Here is a 26,670-nt window from a genome sequence, read left to right as displayed (position 1 = left end):
GGTGCATACGGGAAGCAGGCCAATGTTGAACGGGCATGCTTGAGAACAATAGGAGACAACTGTGGGTTCGTTTGATGTGGATTGTGGGTGTTAGTGACGATGGTGCAATACCACGAATATCCCAAGCACAATATCCACTTTGAGCCGACGACAAACGAGCGGTGGATGGCCGCGGTCTACGATGGCACATGGGTATTTGCGATGTCGACGGTCGGATAGTGTGGTTGAAGTTTTTTTTTTTGAGAAAATTTTTACGAGCAATTTTTTGCCTCTTTTGCGCAGAGTGGAGTGCCATAAGCGCCATCTGTCCAAGGGAAAAGGACCCACGATGCGCCTTTGGATGGACAGCACTGGAGACATGCTGGAGACATCCCACGCTCCGGAACGAGAGTCCGGAAGTATTACCTAACACTCCCGTTAACCGCCCTTCCGCACATGGCCTCATCGCCAAACGTCTATGGCCAGACCCTAGCGGGCCTACGATGATGGGATTCCGCCTCCAATCGGGACGGGGAGATCCTTTGGACGACGGATGGGACAGCCTTTTCCGATTAAAGGTCATTCCCAGACCATGAAAAGGCGTCATGCACACATGGCCATGCACCCACCAGTAGGTGTACCTAGAAACTTTGGAGGCCAAGCCCAAGACTCTTATTGACTCACGCGCCCATTGCGCCCTACGTACCGCTGATGTGCACCGCGCCCTGCAGAGCGCCTCATGTCAATGTCGCTATTGCACTAGTAGGGCTGGTGGGCAGGCCATAGACAACCACGCATATTACTTGGGCATCTCCCGGTTCATTGGCAACCAACCCAGACGACGAGAGCTGACCAAGCTCCCTGATGAATAATTGCCGTCTTTGGTCACCGGAAACCATGTTCCTCGAGGCTGAGGTGAACCAAAACATCATCTCTAGGACTGTATTGCGTCAACCCTCCTGACATTTGCTCATCAAGCTCATTGAAGCTCATTGCGTGCTCTACAGCCGCAAACCTTCAGACCGCCCAGGAATTGCATCATACACGCCTCCACTGATTCCTCTTGACCTGGGCTAGCGAGATAGTACAGCAGTCAGACCCAACTTCAGCCAACGCCAAGTGCGATACGTGCAAAATCACAAGCCTACTTGCAATACGCATGGCTCATTGAAACACTGGTAGTTCTTACCCCGGTCTCGACAAGCTTATTCCTTCGTGGGGAACAGCATATGTGTATTATTCAGCTTCTCCATCTTCTTCAGTGGTCGAAGACAACATGTTCCTCTACATTGTCTACTTCTCTTTACCCCAACTTTTGACTCCCGTCGACGACGCCACATGCTTTCTCTTGCGCCCGCACTCATACCAAAGCCGGTCAGACGGTCAGGACTAGACGATCCGTCAACCGAGTTGTTGGGAATGGTGTTTAGGACGGTCTCTTGCTATGAAGGCGCCGTTTTGGGTTGCAGTAGGTCATTCCCCCTTTGTCCAGCTTACTCTCTACCTCATATCCGTATTGCCGCCTTGAAAATGTCAGCAGCTTTTCAGAGGTAAGGTTAACCAAGTTATGGCGATGGCTGGTTTCACATCACTTTCGGCTGGGGTAATCCCACTCATCTAGTAGTAACAGACGGTCCTGCACTGTCTATTGTCTCTATATATTCTACATGGCTCTTGGCTTTTCAGCAATTGGGGCTCGTCTAATATGAGCATGTTTACATGTGCACGGGGAAAAACTCAAGCACCATTTAAAGGGTACATGGTCTAGTCATGCCACGAGATGTACAGCATGATACCGGCACCGACAGCAATGGCGGCAAACTGAACGAGGGTCTTGCGCAGCTCGGCCATCTTGTTCGGGCCCGTCTCGAGCAGCTCGGGGATAACGGCGACGGTACCCACATAGAGGAACGTACCCGCGGTGAAGGGCAGAAGCAAATCGCCCCAGGTCTATCAGGTCATGGTCAGCAACTTGTGATTCGTCACGCCAAACTTGCGTTGGCGGCACGAGAGAAAAGAGCAGGTTTTAACTCACCAAGCTGGTACCCCAGAGCCCCGCGTTACGTGGCATGCCGCCCTCACCGGAGCCGGAGCCGCTGCCGCCGAGCTCCTGGACGGCGATACCGATGAGGGTGCCGAGGAGGGCGCCGAGGGCCGTGACGAACTGGGCACCCATGGCGGCGCGCTTGCTGAAGCCGGATTGCACGAGGAGGGCAAAGTCGCCGACCTCATGGGGGATCTCGTGGAAGAATACAGCTACCGTGGTGGTTGCGCCGATGGTCGGGGAGGCGTAGAAGCTGGCGGACATGGCGAGGCCGTCTGTGATGTTGTGCGTGAAGTCGGCGCTGTGGGACGCAAGTCAGTACAGAACCAATTATCAGTAGAGTCGCACCCGAAGGCCGAGTAATAGGTTAGGGAATGCCGTACATCAGGTTCAGGTAGCCTCCGAGTCTCACGCTGGGGTTCATCTCCTTGTCCGCCTTGTCCACGGCGCCGTCGGATACAGATCCGGAGTCGGTCCCGGCCTTCTTCTTGCGCGAGGTGACCTCGCCCGCCTTGTCCACAGCAGACGACACGCCCTGGGCCTTGGCCTCCCCGTGTTCCTGCGCGTGCGAGTGCCCACCGTGATCGTGCGAGTGCCCCTCCCCGCCCGTGGCGATGCGCAGCCCCTTATCCATGGCCACGAACGTCATGAAGCCGACGAGGATCGCGACGCCGAGCAGCAGGTTACGGTTCGGTTCGACGAGGACCAGGCGCGCGCGTTCGGGCTCGTCCTCACCGAGGAAGATCTCGGGGAGCAGGTGGAATAAGGTGTCGCCCATGAGCCCTCCGACGGCGAAGGCGACCATGACGGAGAGGGAGGAGGGGTCAATGTCTGTCGGGCAGAGGGCGAGGAGGAAGTTGGGGGGCCCGGAGATGTAGAGGGTTGCGAGGAGGGCGTTTACGGCGGGGGAGCCGGGGAAGAGGGTTCCGAAGGCGCGGGAGAGGAGGGAGGGGGTTTCGGAGAGGGAGGCGAGTTTGGAGGAGGTAAGGGATTGGACTATCGAGCATTGCTGGATTGTCATTGTCAGTCGCGAAGGTCTGGGTTTGGAAGCATGTAGCTGTCCCGACGTAGTCCTCGATGTCGAGCTGCTTGTGCTATAGCTACCCAGGTAGACAGGATAGGCTAAGGGCAGGTAGGCTGCTCAATCAACTCACCTGCAGCTGCTCGTCGATTTCCTCGAGGCTCAACGATGCCACGGGCTTGCTCGTGAGACCAATCTTCTCGGCGACGGTGGAGGCGAGGCCGAGCTGCACCATCAGGAAGAGAGCCCAGAAGGCTGGCTTCCAAGAACGAGCCATTATTCGGTTTCCGATATCCTGCAAAGGTCTGTATTCGGTTTTGAAGAGTTTCTCGAAGCTTGCGTTGTGCTCAATTTCCCCGATTGACAAGAGGGAGGGTGGTTGTTGGAAGTGAGAAAACGAGTGGAAGCTCTCAATTGTACGACGAGGAATTGTCGAGAGAAGCGAAGCAAGTTGTGGCGGTGATCCTAACACTTGTTGAGATCTCTCTCGTTTACTCCAATTTCCGCATAGTGCAGAAAGCCCCCTCTTCTCTTCTCCCTGGATAAGCTGTCATCTCATTCCCTCCTCCAAACCTTGGCGAGCACGTCCGCTGCCGCTGCCGCTGCAGTGCCGGCCGAGGGAGACACTGTAATTCCGACCATTTTCGGCCGATGACCGGTGCGAGCTGTGCCTTTCCAGGTCGCTGGAGCCTGGAGGAGCTGCTGAGAGGGTCGCGTGCAGCTGATTGTGAGGGTGCTGCTCAGTGGAGGGGGTAATGCGAGCTGTGTGCAAGCTGAGAAGCATAAAAAACGCCGCTAGGCCGTTTTCGGGACTTGTTGTGCAAGTCTTGCGTCCGATGTTGGAATTGGCAGGATAACTCATCCATACAACCTGCCTGATAATCGATGTGGACTGGAAGTTTGGTCCAAAAACGCGGATCAAAGTTGCCAAAGACATTTGAAAACAGAAAATGCAGAAGGAAGGGGGTCTCGAGGAATTTATTCATTTTTCTCGCCCTTCCTGCTTGGACCCCGAAGGCACAAGAATTGGGACTAAAGCGCTTGGTACTGGGAAAGAGCTGGGGGCTCCCGAGGGTTTCGAGTACCCGGACGGGTCGGTTGGTCGTTTCCACTTTCCATCACCACCACTTGCCGCGTAAACGACATTCCCTCTTCAGCTTCGTAGGAGAGAAAGAGCACATGCAGGGTTTTATTTGGCCCAATGCTGTTGCGGAATGTTTCGAGCACTGGCAGAAGATGGGTAATGCTTGGGAAGTGATGGACTCTGATTTGCTGGGGAGGTTGCATCTTGGTCTTCGGGATGTGGGAGTGGAGGGCGGGTGTCGCCGAGCTTTCTGGGTGAGTTCTGACGTCGCCTCGTCCATCGTGGTAGGATCCTCGAAGCTGTGTTTGCTGTTATTGATTGTTTCTCTATCCATCTGGTCTCACTATGCACCATTGGGTTTTTTTTCGAAATAGTACGGGAAAACGAGGGCGCGATGGTTAGATTCTTGTACATGCAGCCTCTTACTCTGGAGCCAAGTCTTCTATGCGCCATGTTGCGTCTTCAAGAAATAGAACACGCGTAGCATTCGTAATTTCAAATGCACGGATATCAACAAAACCAAACCCCAAAGCTGAATGCATGGCCTGTCCGGGATGAACGGGTGGTCCATGTCTCCCGCTAGAACTGGTGCAGATTTCATGGCGGACTAGGATCTTGGACCGGCGCCTTCATCAAGAAGACGCTCTACCGAGCGACCAATGATCTTGCGCTAGTGACTCATCGTTTGGGGTTCAAGCAAGTACAGAGTACAGCTTCCCATCAGGTTTCATATTCTTTGCGACTTCGACCTCACGACTCTATTTCTTTTCTTGAGCGTTTCCAACTAAGATGGCTTCACTTTAGACAGATCTTATTTTCTCGTGCTTTGAAGCCGCATGCATCGCGATCCAGAGGCTATTTGTAAGAAGTATGCACATCATCGACGAATAGTAGAGTGAGAATAATTGCCGGTCGTGCTACTGTCCATCAGTAGTAAAGCTGGTGTACTCTCCACACGATGCCAACTGCTTTCAATAAGACGATTCTTCAGCGGCTATTTGTTTTTTAATCTTGGGTATCATCATCCTCAAATCACAGGCCTAGGTGCTGAGACGGAACTTTTTGTGCCGTGGCACATCTCGTGGGATGGGAGAGAGTATTCCTTCATATTTTTTGGTCGATGGTTTGAACATCCTTACCGATATGATTTTCAGAATGGACGGATCCCTTAGGGCTGATAATGTGACTGCGGATGAGTAGAAACCGTGGTTACCAAGGTTCGACGAAGAAATCCGGCCAAACAGGTGCCCAGAATCTTTTCGGAGACATGGTTTTGTTACCTATAATAAGGCGTCAACCAGCCAGAATGTGCTAAGCCCGTTGTTAAGCTGTTCTTGTCAGTCTACATTCATCAACAACTGTAGTTTTTCTCCGGCTTTGTTGGCTATTGAAGGGTCCAACCCATCGTCTCATCACCTATTTTCTGCTCAACCATCTTGCCCTCATCATTCTATCTTCCAAACACATACCAAACTTCAAACACATCGCCTCCTCACTTTTCTGTTCGCAAAGTACAGTCACCCTACACACAACATGTACATATACAACGTTTTCAACGCGATAGAGAGTGCCATCGATGCATACGACGGCAAACTATCAGACTATTACTTCCTCAACCAATGCATGCGCATCATTTGCGAGCTATACGGAATGGTTCTCCTCGGCATCATGGACTATTTCCTTTTGCTCCTCGTGCTTCGATTCGACGCCGAGGAGCAGCCGTGGCGCACACTCGGTCACGACCCCTACGGATTTATCTGGTCCAAATACACCAAGGTCTACGATGTCGGTAGTATTGAAGATTTCGGCACGCAAAAGGCTGGGAACAACGGGACTATTCACGGCTTGGATATCCTGAACGGAACAACGTCTGGTCAAGAGCCTAACTATAGGCTGATCCTGCGCAGATACGGCAAGGGGTACGGTGGAGGTATTTTTGGACAGTATGATGGTTGGAAAATCTTTGGGTTCCTTCTACACTATGTCATACATGACGTTCGAGCTGGTGTAGCCGCTACGAAACTCGCTCGAAGAGAGAGCGGCATTGAAGACTCGGAAGCCGCCACGGAGCACTATCTCATATGGGGCCTGTCGCTCGTTCCTATGTTCTTCAGCGGACAGTCTTACTACGATAATGCTTGGGAATCGATACTTCTGCTGATCATGCTGGAGAGCGTCAACCAGGCACTAGCCTTGTTCTATCGCCTTCGAATTGAAGAGGAGCTGTGAAGGTATGCGAGAAATATGAGACCTCGGGTGAAGGAACATTGTGCGAAAGATGAAAGGGGTAGGAAAGGGGCCCATACAACCAGCATTACAAGAAAAGATATTGAGAAAGAAAACGAATCAGTAGATCCTATTGTAACTTTTGATTGATCTGCAATTACGACTCCCAGGGAAGGTCAAAAGGCAGCGAAGATTTCATGCGGATCAAAGTAACGACAAGGTCAAGCAAAACCATGACGATGAAGCGTCGCCATCAGGCCCTGCTTCCAATGACACTCATGGCCGAGACATCACCGTATAGAAGGAGATAGGGTAGATATTTGCCATGGCCGATGAGAGGGAACATATCAAGTACCTTTCATTCACAGGTATGAGGTTCGGCAGGAACGCCAGCTGAACCATGTCGAACTTAGAGAAGTGGAAAGAATCAACATGATGTGTATCCCAGTTGTGGCGGATGTCTGCCCACCCTGGAAGTAGCAGTCATATCTAAATTACCATAGCCGAAGGTTTGGGCAACTCCTATGCCCCACGTACATTCATTCGGTGGGAACGTGCAGATATTGAGCAAGAATACATCAGTTTCAATTGGTGCTTGCCGAATATTTGCTCCCATCAGATATGTCGAGAAGAAGTTGCGGAAGAGATGATATGCTCAATGACTGCCTCCAAGCTCTAGACATTCGCAACTTCCGCATCGAAGCAGCAGGACTGGGCAGTAGCACCAGCCCAACCGCGTCAGTTTAAAATATCGGAAGTAAGTAACGGGATTCCTGAATTAAAGTCGGAAGGGTTGACTCTGTTTCATGAAGTTCTTGGACCGGTATATATACCCATCGTTTCCCCCCCATCTCTTCTCCTCCTCTTCTTCTTCTTTTCTTCTCCAAGGAGGTCGGTCGTCTATCATTCACCATCGAATAATCAAAGCGAGCCGCATAGCGATACACTCTTATACTTATACTTACAACATGGACCTCCTTTCCGCCTTCATCCTCGCGACACTGGTCGTGGTCGCCCTCTGTTTCCTCGGAATCAACTATCGACATTCTCTCCGACGTGGCTGGACAAAATTCTCAAGCACCAGAGCCTACGCATGGGCTCGTCCGGTCATGGTTGCGCTTCTGGAGGTCTTCCTGAGCGGCATGAAGAAGGCCGCAACGGAGATCTTCAAGGAGATCGGTCTGGCAATCTGGAGAGGAATGACGGGCATGCAGAAGCCTAGTGCCGCTCAGGGCGGTGCTGGTGGACGTTGCTCCGATGAACCCATCGTGGTTCACAGAGGGTATCTCACCCGACGGTGTCTTCTTTTGACAATATCCGACGCCCCGGTTCTTGGGCTCCAGCGGGGGGCCTTGCAAATTATGTGCTCTCTCGGGAGCGTTCTTGACGACATGTTTTCTTACGACATCTTACATCACGGCATCTTACATCACGGCATCTTACATCACGGCATCTCTCAGCCTGGATCCCCTATCACGCCGTCTCTCAAAGAAGCATTCTTCGTCATGGCCGTCTCTTATCGAAACACCTCTATCACGGCATCTCGCACAGCAGTATCTTCCATCATGGGTCTTCCATCACGACGTTTTCTCTCGCAACATCTCAGTCTTCTACCAAGGCGTCTACACTGGCTTTTCTCATATCACTGGCCCATGTGTCGTGACGAAGTCATTGTTTTCTGTTCGGCTTGTCCAAGGTCATTGCCAAAGCCATCCGTCATGACTTCGACCCACGAGCCTGTCTTCCACCAGATGACCAACTGATCACTTCATCTCAACAACTTCCTTGTCAAGAGTCTGAACACGAAGACTTGTCATCTATGGGATGCTGTAAGATGATTATCCTTACTGGCTGTCGTGGTGTCGGTCCCTCCCGGACTGTCTCCAGAAAGCCTGCCAACATCAGGATCATCGTCGAATACCTCTGGTTAGACTGGACTTCGGGACGAGGAGCCGTCTCATTCATCCGTGCTGGTCTTTATGTCCAAGTCTAAGGCTAGCTATCTACAAGCTGGCACACGAAAACAGTGGTATAGCTTTCTTAACTTTGCCCTTGGTTACCTGTAAACGCAACTAAAGTGTCTGTTTTCCATTATGGCTCAACCATGTTGGGTGAAGCTGCTCGCCATGGCTGGTGTTGGTGGTTCGGGTCACATGCTCCACGGGTAAGTCAAGCCTCTGAGTCCCTGTATCCAACATAGCTGACAAGAAGTTGAGGCTCTTGAAGTCTTGACCAATCAGGTGAAGCACACTGTTGGACCTACGGCGTATGTTGAAGGTGTTGATGCCACCACCGTCTACCCTCACCATGGGTTGCGTCTCTTTGACTATTCGTCACTGTAGTGCAATCAACCATGAGCGGGTGGGGCGCGCCAGAAAGCACATGGGGGTGTGTCAGTGCGTGTGACAGCCGCTGGAAGGAGCATCAAAAGGTGGTCAGAGCTTCCCATGTCACTGGTTCTCTCTGCCAAGTCTTGCACCTCCTCCTCCAAGCACCTGGAACCCCGCCATGCCCGCCTCCTTTGCAGCATTCAAGGTGGCTGTGCAAGCAATCGACACTTCAACCCCTCTTAATACTGAACAATCAAACCCAAAGTGACGAATCCACTGAAGAGAGAATGGAGGGGGGGCGAAAAAGGGGTCCGTCACTTGTCGTCCAGTTTCCCATCAAACAAGGTGTCGTTGGGTGCAAGGACTGGGAACACCTTGAAAGTCAACAGTGGCCAATGACGTCGCTCGCCGCCCAGAGGCCTCTCGGGCACGCACCAGCGCCATCACCAAGCTAAAGCACGGCGCACCACCACCAACAGCTGCTTTAAGCGCCATGCAAGCTGTTTCGACAAACCTGCAATCCAACCATATTCGCCCTCACTACACCCCCGGTCCTTGAATAGACAGAGCCCGGCTCGTCGTCACAAAGTCTCAGAGCACCATCCGAAGTGCCACTCACCTTTACCGTTCCTTGCGATTCCTGCTCAGAGGTTTCCCTGCTGGCGAATAGCTGTCGCGGTTCCCCTACACAGTCGTCACTTTGTCTGATCGCTGGCGTTCACCTACCAACCAGACCTTTTATCCTCCGTACCGCAACTCGCTTCAACAACTTCCCTGGCAGACGCTCTCTCCCACTTGCAAACCGATCGATCCCCTTAGACTCTTTGGACCCCGCGGTCTCTCACCAAAGTTCTCCACGACATTACGCGCCAGTCGCATCTCGAGACACCACCACCCAAGAGCATCCATCTTGTACGAGGCCTGACCTGACGTAACCAAAATCTCAACTTTCTGCGCCTGTTTTGCGCACCCATCTTCACCATGGCTTCGGGACACAACGTACGCCCCCCAAGACGGAGACAGTATCGCGACCGCCTTTACTGACCTTGAAACCAGGACCCCAAGCTCCTTTACGCCATCAATGGCGTCCAAGCCTTCCATATCTCCAATGGCAAGGAGGAGTCGCTCACACCCGCCGGGCCCCAGACCTTGTCGCTGTTGATGGTACCGACTTCTTCACCCTTCACCGACGCAGACTCCCCCGCCGAGGACTTCTACTTGCACCTCCATCTACCTCCCGAGCTCGATCTTCCTCTTCCTGCGACAACACAGATCTACCACCAGCCGCCAACAAGCTACCTGATTCCAAGATGGGATCTGGGCCCAGACAGTGGCGCTTTCACTCGTATCGAGTTCCCCGACACTGGTAGCCGGAAAGGACTGCAGGAGGATGTCGACACCTTCGAAACGATCCTTGCGCAATGCACCGCTTTCCTCGAGCGAGCCCCGCCGCCAAAGACCTCCTCCAAATCGGCCAAAGCCGCCGCCGCCGCCTTCGCATACCCCTACGATGACCCCGTTACCGATCGTCCCTCTGCCAAGTCCAGAGCTGCCGCCGCCGATGGCCTCCCCGCCTACAACCCGGCCGACTACCAGCCCGGACAGGGCTATGCTCCGGGGGCCCACAGCTCTCAGCACAATGGCGGCCGGATTGTCCTGATTGACGAAGAAGACGGAAGTGTCATTGGGGAGCTGACTGAGAACTACCAAGTCGTAGAGGAGCTGGGCGTCAAGCCTGGAACAAAAGGTAAGTTTGGCGGCACCTCGGCCGAGCTTGACTCACATGGCATGCTAGATCCGGTGGAGATTACACTCCCTGCCGACAACAGCCAAGCCATTACCGTTCAGCCCGTGTCGCAGGAGTATCGCGAGATGATTATGCACCCATCGTACAAGAAGTCGTTCTTGGTGTCGAATGCTTCAAAAGCGTCCCGACTCATTGTGACATCGTCGGACTTGATCACAAAGGGTTTGCAGTCCTCGGCCGACAATTTCACAAAGAAGACGAAGGCGACGACCGAACCCGTGACGTTTACCCCTGCCGCGCACGACCGTGTACGACGCATCAACCAGTTTTCCAGCAAGGCGGCTGGTCTGTCGGCGACCACGGTTGGTGCGGTGGGCAAAGTGGCCCAAAACCTGGGCGCCACCCTGGCTAGAAAGAAGGATGGCAGTGGAAGAGGATACGATAAGGAAGGCAACCCCATTGAGGGTTACAAGCCTGGCCTGCTGAACAGAAGCTTGATGGCGTTTAACACTGTTGCGGACGGCATTGATCAAGCAGGACGTAATCTGTTGACTGGCACCTCATCCAGCGTGTCACAGATGGTGGAGCACCGTTGGGGTGCCGAAGCTGGTCAAGTATCCAGGAACATTGGCGGCGGCTTCAAGAACGTTGGGTTGGTGTACATCGATGTGACTGGTGTATCTCGCAGAGCAATCCTGAAGAGCGTAGCAAAGGGTATGGTCGTCGGTAAGGTAAAGGGTGGTGGACAGATCATCGTCGGAGGCGGCGATGGCGGAGCAGTGGGTTATCTGGAAGACCAGAAAACTCGCAAAGAGGACCAGAGCGATACGGCCAGTATGTACACGGCATATGAGGGCAACGGCAAGCAGCCAGCTGGCAAGAGGCCGTGAGTGTGCATTGAGGGATAATTGTTCTGCTTGAAATAGAGGGGACCTGTGGACATTTAAGAGGTACTGAGTTCAGTGTTGAAAGACTTGGAACGAAGGGATGGATGGTGGGCCACTATGCAGTTTTGTCCAGCCAGGGCGTATTCAATACGAGTAAACGAAACCTAGGTAGCCCAATCAAAGAAACCAGAAGCCACTATTGGAGTCCACTGGCCGCGTTTGTAAAGTTAAAGAATTCCCATTTTGGCTGAAGAGTGTTCGTTCGGGATAAGCCTTGGACGGGTAAGACGGAGTACACTTCTAATGCCGCCAGGTGCTGGTGTGCCGGAAGCCGTCGGCGATTACATAACCTCAAACGTATGGTCACGTGGACCCGCAAACGCCTTGCCAGGTCTCACTGTCTCAGTGCGGCCACTTTAGCCCTTCCGGTCGCGTCAGATCGCGCTTCCCTCCCGGCGCCCACTTCCATCAATGCGACTACTGTGATATTGGAAGGGATCAGGCCCTCAGCATGGAGCCTCCTTGACGTCGGTGCTGTTTTGTTGTGGCTCGCGCTCTGCTGTTCCCGTCTGAGAGAAAGAGAGGGAAATTGAATTTCCTTTTGGGTTCGTGCTACGATATCTTAGTTCTATGCAGCCCAAACAGATCAGGTAATTTATCCATTTGCCAAACATCCGTCACCTGTTGTTGTAACGCAGCCCAACTCTCCCCGTCTTTTGCTTCCTCTCGCCGACCTGCCCCGCCATCCCGCCAGATCCTGGACGACACCCGGCGATTTTTCTCTCCGCCGTATTGCCAGCCAGCCTCCACTCACCCAAAGACGAGTAAATGTGTCGCTTCGAGCTATTAGGCGCTTTCATCTTGCTTCTCCGTGACTTTGGCGAAAAGTCAAAGTCCAAGAAGCCGCCGCAACCACGCGAAATGTGCCACATCCTCCTCCTTCGTCTTACCTCCTTGAACCCATGATCGAAACTCCACTGCCTGTACCTTGTCCCCGACTAACACCTCGATTCTTTTCCCTTAATAGAAGCAAACAGCCGGCATGCTCCACGAAATCCTCCTCGCCCTCTCTGGGCACCCCTCCCCTCTCCTCCGAACCGACAACTCAGATCCCAATGCGCTATCAACGGAAATCTCACCACCGGAGCGCGAACTCCTAGCCACCGCCGCCCACTTGAGCGACCTCCACGTCAAATTGCAGAGCTACACCGCCCCCATCGCCGCCGAGCACCCATCTACGATATGCCGCGCCACGGCCACCGCGATACAGTCCGTCCACCTAGCCGCTTTCCAGCGCAAGATTCTCGATGTCGAGGAGACGATACTGCGCAAAGACTCGAGTCTTGTCGGCGCCTACAATATTGTGCCGCTGACGGCCGTTGTGGGGGAATTTTCCGAGTGGACGAGACGGATGGAATGGTTGTGGGAGATTGTGCAGTTCATGCTGAAGAAGCAGCAAGGCCAAACGTGTCGCGGCGCACAGCTGATTGACAGGCTGAGGAGTGAGCTGCAGAGTGGTTATGTCGATATTGAGAGGACGGCTATGAGCCTCGTGTCCGTGGCAGAGACGGCGTGGCTGAAGCAGGTTTCTGCTTGGATCCTCTATGGGCGATTGCCGACCTTTGGAGGGGAGGACTTTTTCGTGCAAAAGTCGGAGGGAGGTGACCAGGTATGTCGTCGATTCTGGGTTATTGTGAGGTTCGTGACTGACCGCGGCAGGAATACATCTTGGTGCCGTCTTTTCTACCCAACTTTGTAACCCTACCAACAGCATCATCAATGCTGTTCATCGGCAGGTCACTCAACCATGTTCGTGTCAAGGGCAGCGTCGAATCTGGCCTACAAGGCCTCGATCACCTGTCTTCACAACTAAAAGAGCTATCCGCTTTAACCTACCCTCTTCATACGGCGAGCTTCTCGCGCGCCATTACCTCGATTCGCCTCACACTCTCACGGACGATCTTGCTCAAGCTCCTGCCTCTCACCAAAGTTGTTGAGGCACTGCAGGTTTTGCGGGAGTTCTTCCTCCTTGGCCGGGGCGAATTCGCCATGGCTCTGACGCAGCAGGCTGACGAGAAGCTCCGGAGCCGATGGAAGAGATCCGACAACCTCGCGTACGAGAAGCGGGAAGGCCTCGGCACCTTTGCCGTCAAGGAGGGCGAGGTCGCCGCCGTGCTGGCCAAGACGTGGGCGGCCATGGGTTTGATGCAGGGGCAGCATGCGGACGAAGACGAGGGGTTGGAGATTGCGCGAGAGCTTCTGCGGTTGACTCTCACAAAGTCCAAGCCGGCAGTGCCTCTCAAGCTCGAAGCAAGCGTGTCACGGCCCACGACGAAAACTCTGGCCACGACCCCTTTCCGCAACCTCCTTTTATCAGTTCCTGTCGTCCTGACGCTGCAGATTCCCTCGCCCATGGATATGTTCCTTACCCCTTCTGACTTACAGATCTATTCCACCATCAACTCGTACCTTCTCTCTATTCGCCGAGCACACATTCGTCTCACTGAGCTGTGGAAGATCACATCCTTACGCCGGCATCATCCGGCACCCCCGGGACCACCTGCTGGAAGCACTCGAGCAGGGCGCTCGAAGGTGATACTGCTGCGTCAGCGCTATACGCAGCGGTCCAATGCCTTGCGCAGCGCCTGGGTCACATGCAGCTCTGCGTTATTCTTTCTCTCCGAGACGGAGGCATACTTGCAAACGGAAGTAGTGGCTGGGCTATGGGACGGCTTTCACGACTGGCTGACTCCCAAGGAGGAGACGGACGGCACTGAAACGGGGCCCTCTGGTGTATCAACCAAGGCGGCATCAAAACCTGCGACGGATGTCGATGTAGAAGACGAAGACGATGACGACATATGGCTAGCCCAGAGCACATCTACGACCAAATCACCAAAACCAACAGAACCTACCACGACCCACGACCCCCAGAGTCTCGCCACGGCCCACAGAGCCTACCTCCGCGCCCTCTCCACCCGCCTCCTCCTCACTTTTCCCACCTACACGGACCCGCTGTACAACCTCCTCACGCACACGGACCACCTCGTCGCCCTGACGCAGCGCCTCCACGCCGTCTGGACCTCGATGGACCTCGAAGCGGACGCGGGCGTCGTCGATGCCTTTGTGGACCTCGAGATTGAGGAAAAGGAGGTCCGCGCCGCGATCCGCGACGTGGAGAAGCATGTTAAGGACGGGATCCGGGACGTGATTGCCGCGTTGCGGAGCCTGGAGGCGGACCCGGCGGCGTTTGCGGACGAGGAGGAGGGCGGCGAGGAAGGCGTCCTTAGGGAGGAAGGGGAGTATGTCCCGCGAAGGGTCGGTGGCGTGGAGAGGTTGTTGATGAAACTTGATTTGGCGGGGTGGTTTGGGGAGAGGAAGGATGATTTTGGGTTCGTGTTTAGTGAGTACTGAGCGCGGGGAATGGATATTGGCATAAAGAGCGAGCATTTGCAACAACAAGCGGACGTACACACATGGAATCAACGGAGCCTGTTGCCAACCCCGCAAAGGGCAGCAGATTCCGTGGAACCTTTGACGCTCCTCGAAGTACCCCTACTTCGATGAGGATCACCAAACGATGGTATCAAAGCGGGGAGGAGTAACACGACGATGGAAAGAGACACATTCCGTCATAAATCCAAATCTTGAAATCGCCCTAGAAAAACGGGGAACACAAACACCATTCATTGCACTGCGGGGGACGTTTGCACAATTACGATGGAGGTGGTGAGATGTCAACTTCTGCTCGGCTAGACAAGCGAGGAGGCGAGCTTTCCACGATACGCCTTTCTTCTTTCTTCCACACTTCCGCTGTCACGGTGGGAAGGGAAAGGCAAAGAACGTGTGGTGTGCAGCGGTGGTGGGGTGATTTCGTTCGGCCGGCCGGGGGGGGGGGGGCCCAGCGAAGTAGACGGCATAGGGGATCTGGCACTTTTTTTTTTCTCTTTTCACTTTTGTTACCGGCGGGACGGACCGGGGAAACGTCATGGTGTCACGCCAGAGCGGAGCTGGTGTCGCCAGGTCGGTCGTCGTCAGATAGTTTTGCGTGGGGTTCTCTCGGTTCGCTTCCCCCAACTGGGGCTTGGCGTCGTACCGAAATCTCACGATGGGGGAGTGGAGTTTGTGTGGTGTGACATTGACGATAGGTAACCCGTTCACTCGCGACGGAAAGCTTCAGTGTTCTTGTCCATCGTGTAATCGAGCTGGAGTGGGGGTGTCTTCTTCCCTCTCTCGGGTTTTTTTTTCTTTAGCATCGAGCATTAGCACTTGGCGTTGAAAATCTTCCATGGTCATGTCGGTCTTCAGCCATGCACAATGGTGTAGTTTGAGCAAACCAGAATCGAGGCAATAATGCATCTTTGTGCCTTCATTCATGATTACGAAATACCTAATCCAGAAGGATGAGGTTTCGAGGGTAGTCGTTTCAATTCGTACAGGGCTTGCTTGCTTGCTTTCGCAACTCATCCAATTCATCCATTCCATCCCAGCTCTTGGGGGTTTCCGATCCAGCGCCTGTTTGATGCATCTTCCATGGAAGGAAAAAAGTAAGGAAATACATACAGAGAGATAGATGCACACCTTAAAAGAAAAGAAAGAAAGAGAAAAAAGGGGAGTCCAAAACGCCATTCCACCCCATGCTGTGAGCGGGAGGAATTGTCCCCATGGTACCGTATCCTGCCCATCATATCCACATTGCTGTCATCTGTGTGTTGTGTACTGTTCTGTTCAGTATGTTCTGCGTATAATCCGCTGCTTGGGTTTTGCTCCCTTCTTGGAGTCTGTGTAAGTCGATCGCAAGTCGATTTGGAGCTTCCATCCGAAGATGTGCTTATTTTTGGTTCTTTTTTCTCCCCTACAAGTGATGAGAAATCCGTGATAGAGCAAGAGTTTTTAGTTTCCAATGATGGAAAAAAAAAAAAGGGTTGATCAGAAAATGGCGCCTGGTGCTTTCATCTCAATAAGTCGAAATCGGACGTTGTCGCAATGGACTTGAAGCTTGATCAGAGGGGCGGCGCTGGAAAAGGTGTTGCATAAAGGCCTTGGGGCCCACATGCTCGACGTCGACAGATCGGGAGGTCATGGGCACCGGGATGCGGGTAAACTTCTTCGTTTGCCAGCGAGTCTTGATGCAGTCGTCAACAAGGGCCATAAGACCGGTGGCGATAATTACATCGGCGACGTCGGTGACGGCATCGAGGACGCTGCGATCGCTGATCCACATGTGGCAAGGGGGTACCCAGCCACCGGCACTTTCATCCTCAATAACCTGGTTGGGCGATCGTGTCTCGGGGACAATGTGCGCAACGGCATCGCGAGCGTCGTTGTTGCCGTCCTTGACAAGGTGGAAAGAGACGACACCGAGGTTCTTGTCGGTGACACGCTTCCACTGGTACTTATGACCCCACCAGTCAAACTCGTAGCGCTTGTTGTTGGCACCGCCGCGGCGTGAGACGTCGACGCGCGCATAGTTGGAGAACTCGAGCTTCATGGTGTTGCTGGGAACCGGTCGAGCTTTGGATTTCGCTTCAAACGAGGCTGAACGCTTGAAACTTGCCGCGTCGTCGCCAAAAGTGCGCATAGACGAGGAACTGGACTGTGGGCGCTGCGAAGCTCCCTCCTTGCCCTTGCCTCCGAAGATTGAGCCGCCCGAGTTGGTGCGCGACAGAGGAGGTCTCCTCATGGAGAGGGTCTTGATGGCGCTTGAGACGGATCGTTGGAGAGTTGGTCGCTCTTGGTTGCTTTCCTCGACGTACTTGCGCTTGGAGTTGCAGACTTCGCGGCCGGAGTCGCGGCAATAACGTCGAAGCGAGAATTCACGCTTGCTGAGGTCGTACATGCGTAGGTGAAAGAGCTGGATGTTGAAGGGACGGCGACCGGGGGCGACGGTGTCTACTCTGAGATTCATGTTACCGTCCGGGGTAAACTCGTCGTGGCAAACTGATAATCTGTTCATGGAAGGGAACAGTTTGCCAAAGTCCTGGGGTGTGGATGGCCGTACATCGGTGTCGATGATATCGCGGTAGTAGGTGGGCAAAGGCGGGATGTCGCGGTGCTTGTCGAAGTTGTCTAGTTCGGCTTCCCGTTGAAGCTCAAGCTCATCTTCATCGTCCGAAGCCAGACTTGAGTCGAAAGTGTCGACGGAAGATCTCAAACAGTTGCTAGTGGAAGGGGATATGTCTTCCTCGTAGACAGGCGGGATCTTGTTAGAGACGGTTCTAGCTTCTTTGACTGATGACGCTTCGGTGCTCGCATAGTAAGAAGTAGGTGTTGTGCTCTGTGATTCATACGTCTCGTATGAGTCGCAAGATTCGCTACTCCTGCGGAAGTCTCGACTACTTGTCGAGCTCTTGGAGCTGTTTTTCCGATATGAATGTGACATGGTGATGTGTGATTGTGTGTTGTATTGGGTTCAAGGGTGAGAGAGAGAGAGGAGTGTTGTTGGAGTTGTACGATGTCGTAGGGGTATGTATGTATGCCAGGATTGCTAGGGGAGGGAGCAAGGCTTCATATAATCCGAATGGAACAAGGCCTCTGGATAAGTGAGCTGGAGAGTTGGGCTCTAGAGATTGGGGGAAGAGGGCGTGAAGTATTGTGCAGGTTGGTGAAGGATTGGGCAATAACGTGTGTTTGACGTGAAGCCAGGGTGTTGGTTTCCGATGAGGACCTGAGGCGATGGGGCCGGTTGGATAAAGCAGGGGGTGTATGATTCCGAGGCGGTTGGGGATGGAAAGGAGTTGAGATGTGAGAGTGATTATAAAGTGAGTATGGTCAAGATTTTGTGGATATGGTACAAGTGCAAGAATATAGCCATCAGGCAGGAGAGCAGTCCGATGAGAATCCAAAAAGTGCAGAGACGGAAAGAGTAATACGTGATGCTGGGGGTCGGGGCGCGACGGGTGGGAGGTGGTTTGCTTCTTAACGGAGAGTGGGCAGCTCTGGCGCGGACGGGCAGGGAAGACGTAGGACGGGGATCGGAGATGGCAGAGGCAGCGACGGCAGAGACGGGGAAAGTCGTCCAGTTCAGGGTACTTGGGTACCTAAGGTACGTAGTGAGGTATACGGAGTACCTACAGAAGGACCCCAGACGGTACGACACCACACGACTGGAATTGGAACAACAGGCCCTGCACTGCTACCTTCCCTTGGGTACAACTCAGAAGTACTTGCCATCCCCCCTGCTTGACCCGAGATGCCTTACGGTGCCCACTGCCAGCTGCTTGCTGTGTGGCCTTCTCCCTCAGAACCCCGAAAGATTGGACAAGACGGGATGGATGGGTTGGAGAGGGAAGAGGAGCGACAGGGTTTTCCGTATGGCTGGCGAGAGGCCAGGCCGCCGCCAGAGGCGTGAGTCGCCCAAATGGACGGGCGGTCTGCCTCTTGGGGAATGTGGATGCGTGAACGAAGGCGACGATGCGTTACAAGTTATCAACAAGTCATTCTGTGCCTCATCCTCATCCTCGGGCGCGTTGGCGTGAAGGAGGACTCGGAACGGTCAAGGAGTGACATGACCCCAAGTACACAAACCCGCACTCTGTCAGGTACCATGTCATCTTTCTCTTTTTCTTATTCCCTCCCCCATTTTTGGCGACAACGAGACACGAAGGCACTGCATGTGTGGGGGGAAATAGATGGGAGGAAGTCTCGCTGGGCTTGGCTTTGCAATGCAGACAAGTCACCCGGCCGAGCGAGGGAACAGAAACACCGGGAAGGAGCCAGCGGTCTCTCGGCCTTCTCAGTCCTCCTTCCTTAGACTCAGGAATAAGGTGCCCGTAAAGTACCCTTTGGAAGGTACGGATACCTTGGGCAAGAAACGGGGAAAGCAGGCACGGTGGCCCGCCGTGGGATGTTCCCTGCCCGATACGGTACGAATTGCTTGTGACCTATACCTAAGGTAAAGGCTTTTGATTCTGGCCTGGCCGAAGGAAGTTTTAGGGGAGCAACAATGTCCCACGAATAAGGCGCCGTGTCGCATTTGCAAATTTCTCGCTGCCACCATTCTTGCGAGTCCAACACTGAAGATTTCAAAGACACCCGACAGCGAATACGTCTTGCAGCATGCTCGAAAGGGAGCCAGGGTGGCACGACAGGTCTCGCGGTTTTAGCTTCCAGTGGCATGTTTCCTAGAGACCTTGACCCTGTCTGTCTGCCCGCTAACTTCAACGCAGTAAGGGTCGGAGCCCACATTCACACCCAGATTCTTCACTTCAAGGATAGAGGGACCGAGGGAGTGTCCCGCTGGAACGGTCGGAATGGAGACCTGCTTTGGAGCTTATTCCTGGCAATCGTTCCCGCTGGAGACGCAGGCAAAGGCAGGCCGGGAACATTCGGTTTGCGGCTTGCCCATCAATTTTGATCGAAAAAGCCCCCCAAAACTCTGTTTGTAAGCTAACGATTCCAGCCCGACGACCGCCACGTCCAACCCACGTCCCCCCATGTTCACTACTACGAATACACTCACTTCTTCTTGAACCAGCTGGCGCCTCTCGTGGCTGAGTGGAAAGTCACAGTCATCGCTATCGAAACTCACGGCTGGAAACAGGCACACCGCATACTGGCTGGCTGGCTTGGGTCCCAAAGTTAAGGCGGTTTTCCGGATGGTCCCCAGGCCACTGGATATCCCAGCAGTGACCGAAAAGATTCACTCCTGCCTGCGTGCCTACTTGGCCTGACTCTCACGGAGCTGGTCTCTTTTTTCAGCGGCCAATGATCCAATACCTCGTGGGCCGCCTACTGTGGCTTGGGCGGCGACCAAAGCCTGAATGAACGTGTCGTGTCATGAGGTATTAGGGAGGGGCCTTATCCGAACAATCCTGACGCCCGTGTCATTGCCATTTCCAGTCATCGTCGTGCTTCCTCGCGCGGCTGATGGGAAAATGTCATACCTGATGACCTAATTAATACAGCAGGAAGAACACGGAAGAAGGGAAGGAATCTCCCGCCGGTTGAATCATGTTACTCGCCCAAAAAGAATGCAAAATGACCAAATCATCTTGCGAGGATCGTCCGTCCCCCCAGGGAGAATTTTCTCCTCCTGGCTTTTTCCTTTCTGCCCATCTGATTGATCCGTTGCTTCAACGATCGGCACTCGTCGCCCTTCCCGGATCGCTTCCCGTTTTCTTGGTCACCGTCTGCCAGTCTGGGCTCGTCGACTCGCAGCCAAGGCAGCTTACCCTCCTTGCCTCCCTGGATCTCTTGTCCCTCCAGCTTGGAAATGATTCCCTGCCTACTTCCCGAGACTTCGACCTGCATCTAGAACGTCCTCTTTTCCCTCACCTGCCCCCCTTCTCCCCGTCATATTCTCTTCATTCGCTGGCACTGCTGTTATCTCTGTGTAATACCCCTTCGTCTTCCCCCCAAACTCCACGCCGCACCACTCATTGGATTTCCAGATAGTTACTAGGTGACGTGCCACCTACGACCTTCGGTTTTGACTTCGTCTTCCTACGCAATGCTCCGTCCAACTCCGTCTCACACAATGAATTCATCGCGGCGCAACGTTCGACTTGCCCCTCTGCCCCGCCGCCCAATCGACGACGGCCTCCCGTCGTCACATCCGCGATGCCACCCTCAAGCGCCCCATACGACCCCATTAACACGTGTAGACTAGAAAGGCCTTCTAGAATTCCCGTCGATAGCCACTGCACTGCATAGCCGTAACCCGCGTCAGCCAGTCCAGTCCAGCTCAGGTATCCAACCTGTTGATCACAGAGGGAACGGATGACACATCGTGCGCAACACCAGACCCTGCTTTGTACCCCACGGTTCACAGGCAACGCTTACTGCGCGCACACAGCCCTCAGGCCGGCCCGCCCTTGGAGACCTGAGTCTGTATGTACGGATAAACTGTGGCTGCTGCCACGGCGTCTGACAAAAGTCAATCTATCCGACTTTAGTTCTGCGTCGTCTCCATTTTGATACGGAGCACAAGGCACGCCGCAGTCCCAGAGAGTCAGGGACCGTCTTTGACGAACCCCACCAGCTTTGTTGGCCGCCTGGTCTTTTGCGCTTAATTTAGCTCCCTCCTTCGTCAGCCACAACCAGCCGCCATTGTTACGCCGTCTTTCCCCGCGATGCTGCCGCTTCACACACACCGCAACCTCGTCCGCAGCTGGCCTGGGATGACGATGGCGGTGGGATCTTTGGGGGCTTCTAGGACTGCCTGCATCGTGCTATGAAGACGCGCCGATGACTCTTGCGTAACGCTTCAGGGTTGCGGAACGGTCCTCTTCGACAACGACACCAACTTCCCTTTCGCCTACAGCGGCCACGGCGTTGAGAACCCCATTTCATCTCAAAAGCCCTGTTATATGCTCCAATAACAACATCGTGACGCATCATCCACCGCCTCTTCTTCTTCTTCTTCTTTCAAGCGCCCTCGCTGATGCCCAACGGCCGAGTTAGCCCCACGAATTGGTCAGAGTCGAGGCTGGCATGCCGCACTTGATTCATTGGAGCAAGCGGTCACGATCAAAGCCCCAGAGCCCGCTCTCGCTTCGCTGTCCTCTGGATACCAGGCACGACTTCCTGCAGTTCCGACTCGGCAGGCGTTCTTGGGACTTGGGACCTGGTAACAATGTGCATGCTGCCTAGTTTGCATCTTTGCCTGGGGCACAAAAACTTTTGAACCCCTATTTACTCGGCATGCATCGTATCTGGAGACCAATGCCAGCCCTGGCGTTGATTTGCATCGATTTGCAAAGGCTACAAGGCGGCCTTAAGGCTATGTGGTTGCAATTATCAGTACTCATGGCTTTGCGATGGAAATCGCACAGTCCTCGATTCATAGTGCGGCTTGACAGCTCAGTATGACGAGGTCAATTATCCCAAAGCAGAATGTAGCGTATCCAGCTCCTGCAACCCCATCTGCAGCCGTTTGCGACACGCTTGTCTTACGAACTTGCAGCAGAATGACCGAACCTGCGTCTGCGCAGAGACCGTTTCTGCCAAATTCATTTGTACCTTCGCTTATGCGGGTTGCTGTCATCTTGGCTTCGGACCACCGCCGTGTGTCAGATGATGATTCGCTGGATCTACTGCTTCACCACTCCCGAGAATCGGCCCTGTTCACGACAGATCTTGAGCACCCAACACGTGCTATCTCATTGCTGCTCTGGGTCTTCACTGCCAGGTCTCTTCGACTGATGCTGTACTCCGTAGGACGGCGCAAAGTCACGCCCCTATCAACTGCTGCTGCATTTTCAGGGTCTATTGGCGGCCCAACGCGCACTTCACTGTGATACGGTGCAGGGCGAACAATCAGGCATCCAGATTCCATCTCGTTTATGGAACAGGCGACCAGATGGCACCGATTCCGGCACCATGGGGACTGTTGGTCTACCACACAATTCTCGTGCTTAATCGACCTCATCCTGCGGCCCAGATTATGCGGCGCCTCATACCCTTAAAGTCATATTGCAAGGATTCTATCAGTGTCTGCATACAACTCCTAAACGTGTCATAGGCGGTATCAACATTTGGGAAACTATCAATCAGTAGTTACTGCCGATCAGTGCGGGAGTGACACTTCCTTTGACTTTGTACGCGTTCCTTGATCGGCGTTCCTCTCGGGCCACTACCCGGCGCTTGGCCGTCGGCAGACCTTACCAGGAATGGCAGATTATAAGGAACATCTCCTCGATGTGAGGATGGATCACCGTTGTCGTTCAGCGGCTCGGTTGTGCTCATGGTTCCGTCGAGCTGGCTTTCAACATCTCCTGGATGACTCCCTCGCTACGGTACGGATGTGTTCCTACGTGCCGCTTTTTGGTCCTGGCTCTCGGGTCTAGAAGATACACTCCAGCAAGATACACTCCAGCAAGATACATACAGCATGTTGTAGCGTAAGTATGGAACGGATTGGGTGACCTCATCGCCCGTTGAGCCTAAGGAGGGCAACCTGCGTCCGACATGCAAGCAACCGAAGTCGGGGTTGTCATACAGCATCTACGGCTGTAGGGTGGCTGCTTTTTTGCCATTGACGCAATGATACCTTGCAAGCGCCATTTGTCTCCTGGAACTACGCACTGAAGCAGCAGCAGCATCTCGAATTCTCCTCAGTTCGCCCACCTTCGCGGTGTTTGCCAACGATCGTCAATGTTCTGTCGCCGTAATGGTACGTTGACTGTGTGGTCTCACTGACGTCTTGACGGATAGTTGGGCATGGGATGGAAATGCGTACATCGCAATGTGGCGATGTACGCACCCTTCTCACCTACCCCCGTGTATGAGGATAGTCAGTCCTCGGCTAGGCATATCTTTGAGCCCAAGAGAGTCATTTATCCGCACACGCGCCTATTAGCTGCCATTGCAGCGCTTATTGCCAACGTTGATCTTACCAGTCGGCAGGATATCGGCTGGTATTGCCACTGTTCAGGCCGAGATATACGTTGTCTTACGACAGCTACTGCGTGTCTGATACCCCCCCCCCTAGAGAGAGAAAGTTCTCAACGAAATACCACAGTCTACAGGTTTGACAACTGCGACAGGCGAATCTCGACTTATTCCTAGCCTCTCCCCAACCTTGCTTGTCACATCAATTTTTAGGTCGGGCTTCAACGATGTTTCATTTGCTGTACGGGTGTATACCGCGTTATTCCCTGTGTTTAGACGACCTAGAAGCGCGAATAGAAAGTCTATCCGCGTTGAGTACTACGTCGGCACAACCACACCCCAAAAATGGCGTCGACTGATTTGCCCCGGCCGCAAGTCTTGCTGATCCGGATGCAACGGTCTGTGTTTTCAGACGACGTTCTAGACCTCGATATTTTCTCGTGACTTTGTCCTCCGGACCATTACGACTACGGTAGCCCTGGAAATTTGGCTCTATGAAAGGCAGAATCGAGCGTTGGGTTTCGTAAGGGTAGGCAGCATTGCGACCAGCCAGTGAGGTATCGGTTAAAATCACATGGATAGCGATTGGGCTCTCGAAGGGCTCATGTGATCCATTTCCCGACATTTTGCGGCGTCCACACACGGGGTAAAGAGAAAAGCCTTCTTCCCCCGCACTCGCTGCACGGCGGGTGTCGTGCAACCCCGACCCCGTTACCGGCAGTGGAGGAGGCTTTGACACCACAGCGGCCGGCCGGCGGCGTGTCTCTCTTGACACCTTCGGCCTATGGAAGCTGCCGATCGTCATCCCAGTGCAGTGGCATGCTAGGCCAGAGCCGCCGGCAACGGAGCATTGCCTGGGCAGACGGTGCATCACACCATATCGAGGCTGCATGTGTCTTGTTCTGGGGCGATGATCGGGTCCGGGGTAGGTGGACCTTTTTTCGGGAACTAGAAGTTGCGAAGGGTGTTTCCGTCTGTCAAGCTTTACTTACGATTGCGTCTCTACTCAGAATGGCATGATGGAGAGTAGCTGGAGCGGAGCGTGATTTGACGCTGAACCCAGCAATGGGGGAGACAAGATTTGCCGTTGAAGAGAACGAGCCTTCTCGCCAAACATATCTGCCAGCATCCGTCAACGTCTCCTACTCCGGACTTGGACGGACGAGGGGGAAAACTTTTTCATTCGTCCTGCATAAGCCAATCATCCAAGATGAGAGAATTCATTTGCCATCATCAGCACATCATCCCATCCGCCAACCCTCTCTGCGAAGAAAAAGCTCCGGCTTTTGTTGACCAAGTCTAGAGCCGAACCGGACCTAGCCGAGCCCTCCCTCTTTTTGCAAAGTTTTCCCTTGCTATGCTACGTAGTAGAAAAGCCCAACGACGAGTTAGCGGAAATCCCGCATGTCCAGCCGGTTGGAGAGACGGGCGAGATGCGCTGCCGCTGTCATTGGGTGTTTGCTTTAGTGCGGGATGAGGATTGGGGGCAGAATGGGATGATGGTGGGGGAGGGGGGAAGGGAGTTGGTCTGGATGAAAGGCTAGGTAGTAGGAGGGGGGGGAGAGGTCGCGCAAGTGGACGTGTTTGACAGGCCACCATCTCACCACTCTAGGAGACTCTTAGTCTAGGCATGGTGTTTGGTGTTTGGTGATTGGTTCTGGGGGCTCCAGTACCCTGGGAAGGAGGGAGAGTGCCTTCAGCATCCCTTTTTTTCTGGTGGCTTTTTGAGTCTGATGGTAGAGGTAGGCCTTGTGATTTTGAGGAGGTGGTTGATGGTTGATGAAGATGCGCCTTCTTCTGTGGGCTAGTGGTGATGGTGAGATGGGCATGTTAGGCTTCAAGTCTTGTGAATGTTTGTTGTGTTTATTGAGGGACGGTAAGGTGGCTTTGTTCTGGTCTTGATTTGGTTTTCGGTTGATGACAAGGTGTCAGAGGCTGCTTCCTAGCCTTACTCCCTGTATTTCTACTCCGGTGTCGAAGTATTTCGTGGATAGTTAGAGTGGCCATATAATCGTCAGACAGAGCTCTCTTATGGGTTTACTGAATTCATTGTCAATGTTAGCTGGTCTAGGGAATAGAACAAGGTATTCGCGATACTGGGTATATAATAAAGATCTCATTTATACTTTTGCTCCTTTCTCAATAGCGCATCTCTGTACAAATGCTATCCTATCTAATGGGCTCTTCTTTGTGGCCTGTACTATTTGATCTTGATGGACTCTTTAGGCAGTCTGGAGTAATTTGGTTGAAATCTCACGCATGACACCTCAAGAAAGGTATCAAACCTCGCTTTCATTCTGACCGGTGTTATATGACAAACGGTGGTTTCTTTGCGCATGCCCAAGTTGTAGAGGATGGCTACATTCCTCGTCTTGAGCATTTCCTCTGATAACCTCAGCCTAGGTCAACCCCGTATGGGCTGTTACACGCCGCATTTTGAGAACATTGCAAATTAAGCTAGGTTGAGGGGAATGTTTGTAACAAGATATCCAAGTGTGAACTTTGTATTCGAGACGTACAGATGAATTGTAGGGATACGACGGCGGCGCCGTTCTCATGTCGAGTGCTCTTCACAACAACGATTCGAGCGAGCGAGCTTCTTTGAAGTTGATCCCCTCGCTCGCTTCGTGGATGCCTCAACCCTCAACCCACTACTGCATGCTCTACAAACTTTCAAGGTATATAAAGCGACGTACGCTTCCACATCCGGTCCTCCTTTCTTCACAACAACATGCCAGGAGCTCGCCACAAGAGCCATGTGAGCGCGCCATGGTAGGTGCATACTTCACCCCAATATCCTGTGAAGCAAAAAATGGTGCGAATCGGAACTGGAAGACTGACGGGACACGCCTATTGTGTGAACTCCCTTGGACAAGTGTATATGGTGGAGACCTTGTTCTTTGCTCACACGGCACCTATGCTCGACCGTGTTTGTGATGAGGTACGAAGACCAGGCGGAAGTTTCCAAGAACATGGTTAGGCTTATTCAAAGTGAGAAACCACCTCGCCCTTGCGATGA

At 53.4% G+C, this 26,670-nt stretch overlaps 9 protein-coding genes across 9 annotated transcripts; 6 read left to right on the top strand and 3 right to left on the bottom strand.

Annotated features, from left to right (window-relative positions):
- Window positions 1-1,743: 1,743 nt before the first annotated feature.
- BDZ83DRAFT_568254 (ZIP zinc transporter) lies at window positions 1,744-3,321 on the bottom strand (the record flags this gene model as incomplete). Its single annotated transcript, XM_060504045.1, has 4 exons — window positions 1,744-1,929; window positions 2,015-2,324; window positions 2,407-3,032; window positions 3,178-3,321. 4 exons carry the CDS (start codon window positions 3,319-3,321, stop codon window positions 1,744-1,746), a joined length of 1,266 nt encoding a protein of 421 aa, XP_060369529.1.
- Window positions 3,322-4,205: 884 nt separating this feature from the next.
- BDZ83DRAFT_605214 (uncharacterized protein) lies at window positions 4,206-4,741 on the bottom strand. Its single transcript, XM_060507325.1, has one exon. The coding sequence runs from the start codon at window positions 4,579-4,581 to the stop codon at window positions 4,234-4,236; it is 348 nt and encodes a 115-aa protein (XP_060369528.1). The 5' UTR covers window positions 4,582-4,741; the 3' UTR covers window positions 4,206-4,233.
- Window positions 4,742-5,661: 920 nt separating this feature from the next.
- On the top strand, window positions 5,662-6,357 carry BDZ83DRAFT_748233 (uncharacterized protein; the record flags this gene model as incomplete). The annotated part of the gene is made up of 1 exon (XM_060513581.1): window positions 5,662-6,357. One exon carries the CDS (start codon window positions 5,662-5,664, stop codon window positions 6,355-6,357), a length of 696 nt encoding a protein of 231 aa, XP_060369527.1.
- Window positions 6,358-9,402: 3,045 nt separating this feature from the next.
- On the top strand, window positions 9,403-11,471 carry BDZ83DRAFT_32956 (senescence-associated protein-domain-containing protein). The gene is made up of 2 exons (XM_060502407.1): window positions 9,403-9,683; window positions 9,741-11,471. The coding sequence occupies exons 1-2, from the start codon at window positions 9,666-9,668 to the stop codon at window positions 11,319-11,321; spliced, it is 1,599 nt and encodes a 532-aa protein (XP_060369526.1). The 5' UTR covers window positions 9,403-9,665; the 3' UTR covers window positions 11,322-11,471.
- An 889-nt stretch (window positions 11,472-12,360) lies between these two features.
- Window positions 12,361-14,732, top strand: BDZ83DRAFT_716293 (Spc97/Spc98 family protein; the record flags this gene model as incomplete). Its single annotated transcript, XM_060511839.1, has 2 exons — window positions 12,361-12,987; window positions 13,038-14,732. 2 exons carry the CDS (start codon window positions 12,361-12,363, stop codon window positions 14,730-14,732), a joined length of 2,322 nt encoding a protein of 773 aa, XP_060369525.1.
- Window positions 14,733-14,892: 160 nt separating this feature from the next.
- BDZ83DRAFT_32892 (uncharacterized protein) lies at window positions 14,893-15,574 on the top strand. Its single transcript, XM_060502405.1, has one exon. The coding sequence runs from the start codon at window positions 15,053-15,055 to the stop codon at window positions 15,452-15,454; it is 402 nt and encodes a 133-aa protein (XP_060369524.1). The 5' UTR covers window positions 14,893-15,052; the 3' UTR covers window positions 15,455-15,574.
- Window positions 15,575-16,275: 701 nt separating this feature from the next.
- Window positions 16,276-17,700, bottom strand: BDZ83DRAFT_568392 (uncharacterized protein; the record flags this gene model as incomplete). Its single annotated transcript, XM_060504064.1, has 1 exon — window positions 16,276-17,700. The coding sequence occupies one exon, from the start codon at window positions 17,698-17,700 to the stop codon at window positions 16,276-16,278; it is 1,425 nt and encodes a 474-aa protein (XP_060369523.1).
- A 27-nt stretch (window positions 17,701-17,727) lies between these two features.
- BDZ83DRAFT_32848 (uncharacterized protein) lies at window positions 17,728-18,840 on the top strand. The gene has a single exon (XM_060502404.1). It carries the CDS (start codon window positions 18,194-18,196, stop codon window positions 18,794-18,796), a length of 603 nt encoding a protein of 200 aa, XP_060369522.1. The 5' UTR covers window positions 17,728-18,193; the 3' UTR covers window positions 18,797-18,840.
- A 3,388-nt stretch (window positions 18,841-22,228) lies between these two features.
- On the top strand, window positions 22,229-24,036 carry BDZ83DRAFT_647771 (uncharacterized protein; the record flags this gene model as incomplete). Its single annotated transcript, XM_060510112.1, has 5 exons — window positions 22,229-22,474; window positions 22,989-23,161; window positions 23,379-23,433; window positions 23,475-23,677; window positions 23,865-24,036. The coding sequence occupies 5 exons, from the start codon at window positions 22,229-22,231 to the stop codon at window positions 24,034-24,036; spliced, it is 849 nt and encodes a 282-aa protein (XP_060369521.1).
- Window positions 24,037-26,670: the final 2,634 nt, after the last annotated feature.

Source organism: Colletotrichum acutatum (genome assembly GCF_030867785.1).
Source record: "Colletotrichum acutatum strain CBS 112980 chromosome Unknown BDZ83scaffold_11, whole genome shotgun sequence".
Taxonomy (NCBI): Eukaryota; Fungi; Ascomycota; class Sordariomycetes; order Glomerellales; family Glomerellaceae; genus Colletotrichum; species Colletotrichum acutatum.
Note: the sequence above shows the minus strand (reverse complement) of the source record. Positions and strands in the feature narration are given on the sequence as shown.

Coding starts and splice junctions, on each gene's coding strand:
- BDZ83DRAFT_605214 (XM_060507325.1), bottom strand. CDS start 4,581: ATGGCGCATAGAAGACTTGGCTCCAGAGTAAGAGGCTGCATGTACAAG.
- BDZ83DRAFT_32892 (XM_060502405.1), top strand. CDS start 15,053: ATGTCAACTTCTGCTCGGCTAGACAAGCGAGGAGGCGAGCTTTCCACG.
- BDZ83DRAFT_32848 (XM_060502404.1), top strand. CDS start 18,194: ATGCTGGGGGTCGGGGCGCGACGGGTGGGAGGTGGTTTGCTTCTTAAC.